The 8367-nt window shown below is 37.3% G+C and overlaps 1 protein-coding gene across 4 annotated transcripts in view; it reads right to left on the bottom strand.

Annotated features, from left to right (window-relative positions):
• PRPSAP2 (phosphoribosyl pyrophosphate synthetase-associated protein 2) overlaps positions 1 to 8367 on the bottom strand; it is a 61256-nt gene that overhangs the window by 25160 nt on the left and 27729 nt on the right. For all 4 annotated transcript variants that reach the window (XM_008593412.1, XM_008593411.1, XM_008593409.1 and 1 more), the window contains exon 5: positions 2427 to 2575. In XM_008593412.1, coding sequence (XP_008591634.1) covers positions 2427 to 2575 — 149 coding nt within the window. The remainder of the gene's footprint in view (positions 1 to 2426; positions 2576 to 8367) is intronic.

The following is an 8367-nucleotide window of genomic DNA, read 5'->3' on the forward strand; positions in this document are numbered from 1 at the left end:
GACACTGAGGGTTGCGATCCGTTGCTGGACACGAAAAAAGACAAAAAGGAAAAAAAATAAAATAAAATAAAGTGGCAGAGTTTGGCTGAATTGTGTTTGTGTCCTAGTGTTTTGTGAAAGACAGAACTTAATAGCAATGAAACAGGACATTTGGTGGAAGAAATCTATAAGCAAAGTATTGAGGATGCAGTGTGGCTTCTCTTGACTGCTTATAGTAAAATGTGAGGAGAGGAATGAATTAAAGACGGAATTTATAAGCAAAAGGGAAGCAGAACTTAAAAGATTTTGAAAATTATCAGCCTGCATGTTGTAAAGAACGCAAAAGCCTGTTCAGGAGAAAAAACCATGAATGTGGACAAGCAAATGTTTGATAAGGAGATTAATATGGATATAAGGAAGCCAGATGCTATTCACCAAGACAATGGAGGAATGACCCTGAAGACATTTCTGAGACCTCAGCTGCTGCCCCCCCCATCACAGGCCCAGAATGCCAGGGCCTTGGGGACAGAATAATTTCAAGGCTGTGCTTCCCACACTCCAGTGCAGCATTCCTTGGCTGCCCCAGCTGTGGCTCAAAGCAGGCTCAGGTCCCCCATCACAGGCCCAGAATGCCAGGGCCTTGGGGACAGAATAATTTCAAGACTGTGTTTCCCACACTCCAGTGCAGCATTCCTTGGCTGCCCCAGCTGTGGCTCAAAGCAGGCTCAGGTGTGGCTTGGGTCACATCTCTAGAAGGCACAGGCAGTAAACCATGGTGGTGTCTGCACAGTGCCATCTTCACAAGTGCAGAGTGATCGAGCTTTGAGGGCATGGCTATCTCCACCTAAATTTCAAAGGATGCCCCAGAGAGCCTCAGGTCCCAGGCAGAGAACTGCTACAGGGGCAGGGCCACCAAAGAAAGCCCCCACTAGGGCAATGCCCAGTACAGCCATGTGGGCTGGGCTGACCCTGAGACTACAGACCAGTAGAGCCACCAGTATACAACTCCAGCCAGTGACACAGACAGGCAACACCAACACATGAGAGCTGTTGCATGAACTACACCCAGCAAAGCCATAGGAGTAGGGCTTCCCACAGCCTTGTGGACCCAACCCCTGCCCTAAGTGTATCTGGAAGGTGGGACTTCAAGTCAAAGAAGATTATTCTGGAGCCTTTAGATGTAACATTGTTTGACCTGTTGGGTTTTGAACTTGGTCAGGACCTGTCCTTTCTTCCTTCCTATTTCCCCCTTTTGGAATGGGAATGTGTATCCTATACCTGTTCCACCATTGTATTTTGAAAACACATAACTAGTTTGATTTTACAAGCTTACAGCTGGAGAGAAATTTGCCTCAGGGAGAATCCTACCTTGAGTCTCACCCATATCTGATTCAGAAGATATTCAGATGAGACTCTGGACTTTAGACTCCTGAGTTAATGCTGGAATTAAGACTTCACTGGAGTTAAGACTTTGGGGGCTACTGGGATGAAATGAACATATTTTGTCTATGAGATGGACATGAATTTTGGGGGGCCAGAGTGGGATGCTTATGTTCTGAATATTTACATTCCTCCAAATTCATGTTGAAACCATTGTGGTGGTATTAAGAGGTGATGCCTTCAGAAAGCGATTAAGTGATGAGGGCTCTGCCCTCATGTACAGGATTAACGCCCTTATAAAAGAGGCTTGGGGGAGCTTTCCACCCTCTTCTACCATGTGAGGACACATCAAAAAGGTACCATCTGTGAGTAAGAGGCCCTCACCAGACAATGAATCTGCTGGCGCCTCGACTTCATAATTCTCGGCTTCCAGAACTATGAGCAATAAATTTCTCATAATTTATTGTTGTTTATAAATTATCCAGTCTAAGGTATTTTGTTATAGCAGCCAAAACTGATAAGAAAGGTAGGTATATAATCTTATATTCTGCCTTATTCACATATATTTCATAGATTTTTCTCATTTCCAGATAGTCTTTATTATTTCAAAAGGCTGCATTATTAGCTGTATTGATACAACATAATTTACTTAAGCCCTACCCTCTGGTAAACCATTTAAACCTTCCCAATATTTTGCATTAAAAATAACCCTGTAGTGAATAACTTTGTGCATAAAAAAGATCTTTGCTAATGTTAAACTACACTCTAGGATATACTTCTGAATGAATGAATGAATCAAGTTCCCTGAAATGACATAACTGAGTCTAGTTTGAACATTTTTGCAAGTCTTGCAGTGACAGGACTGACTGCTTCTAAATGGTTCTACAATTCAAAGTCATCAAAAGTGGATGGATACATTACAATCTGGCCAGGAAAAGCAGGAAAAGCAGTTAATCAGCTTTTGCCAACTTAAAAAAAGAAGAGGGAGTTCACATCTTAAAATAACACAATGATTTAGTCAGGCTTAAAACCAGAGAAAAACAGCAAGGAGGCACCAGCACACTTACTGGGGATCTCCAGGCTGGGGTGGATGGCAGCTACACTCCTGACCATGGGTGGGGAATGCCGTCCATCCACCAAGTCCGACTCAGCATCCTGTGCTTCTCCATGAATAACCGCGATTCCCAGACGCAGGCGCTCAGCAAAAGACTGTGCCCTGAGGGAATACATTAGACATTAATTCAAAAATCATACAGCCCCTATTTTCTGCTAACGTCTAGTGGAGAAAACATGAACAGAACATAAGTAAAATTTTTCACAGCTTTATGGAGGTATAACTGAGATACAAGAAACTGTACGTATTTAGAGTGGACAATTTCATAAGTTCTGATATACGTATAGCCCATATAAGCATTAGCACAACCAAGACAAGGAACATATTTACCACTGCCAAATGTTTCCTTGTGCCCCTTTGTAATTTCTGTTTCCAGCTCCATGCAACCACTGTCTGCTTTCTGTCACCATAGTTTCATCTTTTCTAGAATTTCATGTAAGTGGAATCAAAGAGCATGTATTCTTTTCTTGTCTGACTTCTTTTGCTCAGCACAAGGTTTTGGAGATTCATCCATGTTATACTGTATATCCAGTTTCATCTTTTCTAGAATTTCATGTAAGTGGAATCAAAGAGCATGTATTCTTTTTTTGTCTGACTTCTTTTGCTCAGCACAAGGTTTTGGAGATTCATCCATGTTATACTGTATATCAATAGTCCATTCTTCTTCATTGCAGAGTAATACTCCATTGTACGAATAAATTACACTTTATCTTTCTACTAGCTAATGGACTTCTGCGTTGTTTGCAGTTTTTAGCTGTCAGAGATAAAGCTGCTATGAATATTCATGTACAGACCTCTGTACAGGCATATGCCTTCTCTTCCCTTGGTAAATACACAAGAGTGGAATGGCTGGATCATATAGTACTTTTCCAGAGTGATTATACCATATGACATTCCCGTGAGCAGTGCATGAGAGTTCCAGTTCATCCACATTTTTACCAACACTTGGTACTGTCAGTCACTTTGAGATAATCCATTATAAAAGGTGTGCAGGTGTATTTCATGGTGGTTTTAACTTGCATTTCCCTAATGACAAATGGTGTTGAGCATCCTGTTATGTGCTTATTTGCTATCCATATATATTCTGTGGTAAAGGGTCTGTAATCTTTTGCCAATTTTTTAACTGGGCTGTTTACTAAATTTTGATAATTCTTTCTGTATTGAGTACAAAACCTTTATCAGACACATGGTTTACAAATACTTTCTTCTAATTTGTGCCTCTTCCTTTCACTCTCTTAATAATGTCTTCTGAAGAGCGGTTTTTAATTTTGATTAAGTCCAACTCACCAATTTTTTCTCTTAAGAATTGTACTTTTGATGTCATATGAACATCCAATTATTCCAGCATCATTTGTTGAAAGACTATCCTATCCTTTTTCCATTGAACTGCCTTTACAGCTTTGTTGTAAATCAGTTCTCCAGATTTATGTGGATCTATTTTTGGACTCTCTATTCCATTCCACTGATCTACTTTTGTATCTTTATCCCAATACCACATTATCACAATTGCTGCCGCTTTATAATAAGCTTTGAATTCAGGTACTGTTAGACCAACAACTTTGCTCTTTTTCAAAGTTGTTTTAGCTGTTCTAAGGTTCTTTTCATTTCCATATGATTTTAGAATCAGCTTATCCACTTCTAAAAAAGTCAGCTGAGATTTTGACAGGCATGGTGTCAATTCTATAAACCAATTTGTGGACAAATGATGTCATCAATATGAGTCCTTCACACCATGAATATAGTTATCTTTGTCCATTAATTCAGGTCTTAATTTCTCTCAGCAATATTTTGTAGTTTTCAGTGTACAGGTCTCACAAATCTTTTCTTAGATATATTCCTAAATTGTCACTTACTTTGATGCTATTTGAATGGTTTTGTTTTCAATTTCCAATTGTTTGTTTATAGAATACAGAAATACAATTAATTTTTGTATATTAATCTTGTATCCTGCAACCTTGCTAAACTGATCAGTCCTAATAGCATTTTTGTAGATTTCACCAGATTTTCTACATAAATGATGATGCCATCTGCAAATGAGGTCTGCTTTCTTTTCCTTTTTTTTTTTTTTTAAACTACACTGTCTAGAACCTCCAGTACAATGCTGAATAGAAGTAGGAAGAAGAGACATACTCATCTTGTTCCTGATTTTAGGGGAAAAGCAATTAGTCTTTCACCATTATGTGTGATGTTAGCTGCAGGTTTTTCATAGATCCCCTTTAGCAGATGAGGAATTTCCCTTCTATTCCTCGTTTCCTTAAAGTTTTCATCAGGAATAGAAGTTGGATTTTGTCACATGCTGTCTGAGTCTACTGAGATAATGATATGGTTTTTCTTTTCTAGTTTGGTGAATTTTTATTTTTTTATTTTAAAAAAAATGTTAAACCAACCTTGCACTCTTGGGATAAACTCCAAATGGTCATGACGTATTATCCTTTTATATGTTGTTGGATTCAGTTTGCTAAAAGATTACTTAGAATTTTTACATTTATGTTCATGAAGAATAGTGGTCTATAGTTTTCTTGTACATCTGTATCTGGTTTTGGTATCAAGGTACTGCCTCACAGAATGAGTTGGAAAGTAGGAGAGATCCTCAAAAAGTTCTTGGAAAGATTTGTATATCTTTTAATTTTATTTTTCCATGAATTTTTTGATGTACCCTAGTTCTTGAATTTTCTAGAAGAGTTTATATAGAATTAGGATTACTCTTTCTTAAATGTTTGGTATAATTCACCAACCAGAGAATTTACTTTATGGAAAAGTTTTCAATTTTAAATTTAATTTTGTCAATAGATAAAAGGCTATTCAGGTTATATCTAGTTCTTGAGTAGGCTTTGTTAGTTTGTGTCTTTCAAAACAGTTGTCCATTTCATCTAAGTTGTGGAATTTATTGGCATAAGTTGTTATAACATTCCCTCATTATCCTTTTAACAGCTGTAGAATTTCTGGTGATGTCACTCTCTCATTCTGATACTGGTAATTTGTGTCTTCTTTTTTTCCTGACCAGTCAGTCTAGATAAAGGTTTATCAACTTTATTGATTTTCTCACAGAACCAGCTTTTGGCTTTCATTGCTTTTCTCTACGGTTTTTTGTTTGTTTTCTATTTCATTGATTTATGCTTTCACCTTTATTATTTCCTTTCTTATGTTTACTTTGATTTTAATTTGCTTTTCTTTTTCTAGTGTCTTGAGCTGGAAGCTCAGATTACTGATTTACCATATTCTCTTCTAGTAAAAGTGTTTAGTTCTATAAATTTCTCCCTAGGTAAGTATTTTTAGCAACATACCACAAATTTGGATGTGTTTTTCATCTTCTCTCAGTTCTAAATACTTTCCAATTTCCCTTTTGATTTCTTCTTTGATCCATGGAATCTAGAAGCATGTTATTTAGTTACTAAATATTCAGAACTTTTCCAAAGATACTTCTATTATTGGAATTATTCTTAATTCCAGTGTAGTCAGAGAACATATTTTGTATGAATTAAATAAATTTTAAATTGAAGGCTGGTTTTATGGCCCAGAATATGCTCTATCTTAGTAAATGTGTTTGTACTCAAAAAGATGCTCTCCTGTCCTTGGATGGAGTGTCCTGCAACTGTTGATTAGCTCCAGCTGGTTGAAACGCTGTTCAAGTCTTCTGTATCCTTATTGATTTTCAGCCGACTTGTTCTATCAATTACGAAGTGTGGAGCAATGAAATTACTGACTATCCTTACAGATATATCCATTTTTCCTTCCAGTTATCAGTGTTTGTTTCATATATTTCAAAACTCTGTTATTCTCTTCATAATGTTAAGGATTATTATGGCCTCTTGAAGAACTGACCCCTTTATTGTTATGAAAAATCTTTCTTTATCCATAGCAATATTCTGCGCTCTGATCTGTCTGCTATTAATATAACCACTCCAGCTTTCTTTTAAAAAATTAGCTGTATCATGGTGTATTATTTTTCCACCTTTTTACTTTTAACACATTCCCCTCCTCACTGTCTGGTACCTTGCCTCTTTAGGTCCCTGGCCACACAGCATGTCCATCTCCCCAGTGGAATAGATTCTCGAGGGCTGATACTGAGTCTCACTTGTACTTCCATGTTCAGCAGCTAATGCACAGTAAATGTTTATCTGGTACCTTGCCTCTTTAGGTCCCTGGCCACACAGCATGTCCATCTCCCCAATGGAATAGATTCTCAAGGGCTGATACTGAGTCTCACTTGTACTTCCATGTTCAGCAGCTAATGCACAGTAAATGTTTAAGTGCCTAAGGATCCAACAAGTTCTCCCAGTCTTGGTTTTCCAACACCAAAAACTCACAACAAGTTCTTAGTTAACAGCTCACAAGAATCACTATAAACAAACAAAAAATATTAGGGATTATACTGAGTCTCATCAGTACTGTCTATACTAGACATAGCATTTAAATGACATACGAAGGGCAGAAACTTGAAAACACTAAATAGTATTCAGCATATAGATTCTTGTGAGCTGTCAGAGATTTTACATCTACCAGGATTCCTATGTGCACTATACAGCTAAGGAAAGCTTTGCTATAGTGTTCTGAATTACTTCAAGAAATTTAAATTCATCCTTAAATCATTCTACAAGTATTTCAAGATACATTTGGTTTCTGTCAGTAGAAAGCATTATATCATTACTCTTCTGTGGTACTAAAAAACAATCTCAAACACATGTAAATAAACATTTATTGGTCTGCTCCTATCTTATGAGGAATCAAAATTTTATTTCCAAGGGAAAGATGAAGAGCCTTCACATAAGCAGGACTGGATAACACAAACACAGAAAAGTATGTGTGTGCATGAGAGAGAATACGTGTACTTAGGGAAAAGAGGGAGAGTGATAAACAGGGAGAATATTTTAAAATTGCCAAATATTCCAAGATTTAAGATTTAGCATTCACATAACTTTAACTTTAAATCCATACTTATAAAAAATGCAAAATAGTTTTTAAAGAAATTCTGAGGAAAACATTCAGATAAATACAATGGCAGTGTCTTCACTAGAGTCTGGTACCACATAGATTAATTCCTCCTTCAAATTCAAGACTGGCTTCACAAACAAAATTATAGACAAAGAAATGACCTCTCAGTTATCCTCAAAGGACATCTTTTCCACCTGAAATGCATGGAAGTCTCCCATTTCCTAGAATAATGCTGCTTTAATACTGCTAACCTCTACAAAGCACAATACTTTCAAGATAAAATAAAATCATCACCTGCACAGTGATGTTAGTTTCTGGACACCGTATAACTTAGTCATGTACCTTGTATTCCCACCTGATTCCAAAAAGAATCAAGATGGTTTCTGTATGTCATTTGGTGTTATACACCAATAGTCACAGAGGAATTCCAAAGCAACTCAGTCTTGCTCCTGACTGTATTGTGGTGATGGTTCATTTACATCATGGGTCAGAAAGAACAAGATACAGGATCTTAGCTACCTTTTTTCCCCCTATTCACTCAAGTTATTCTGAGAAAACAATTCCAAACAACTCATTAAAGCAAGTTCTGTTCCTTATTAAAGCAGCATTATATTTTCAGATGATCCCTTCTATAACTGCTCATTGTCAAAGAACCCCACAACATTAGTAACTTCAGGACTCTAAGGGCCCTAACCACCACCATTCTACATAGTGGTATTTAATTTGTAAGGTCCTTCCATATGTTCTATGTCACTTATTACCACTCTGATAACCAGAGCAGGTGTACCACCATTTCACTGATGAGGAAACCAAGGCTTAGAGAGACTGCCTTGGCCACGGTGCTCACGAAGACTGGCTAAGCCACACCTGGAAGCCCACGTCTTTTGACTCCTAGCTTAACTATCTTTCTGCTGCCTCAGGCTCTTTTAAATCAACTACAACAGTTTTCTTTTTTTTTTTTT

This window comes from Galeopterus variegatus, unplaced genomic scaffold (genome assembly GCF_000696425.1).
Source record: "Galeopterus variegatus unplaced genomic scaffold, G_variegatus-3.0.2 Scaffold9108, whole genome shotgun sequence".
NCBI classification, from domain to species: domain Eukaryota; kingdom Metazoa; phylum Chordata; class Mammalia; order Dermoptera; family Cynocephalidae; genus Galeopterus; species Galeopterus variegatus.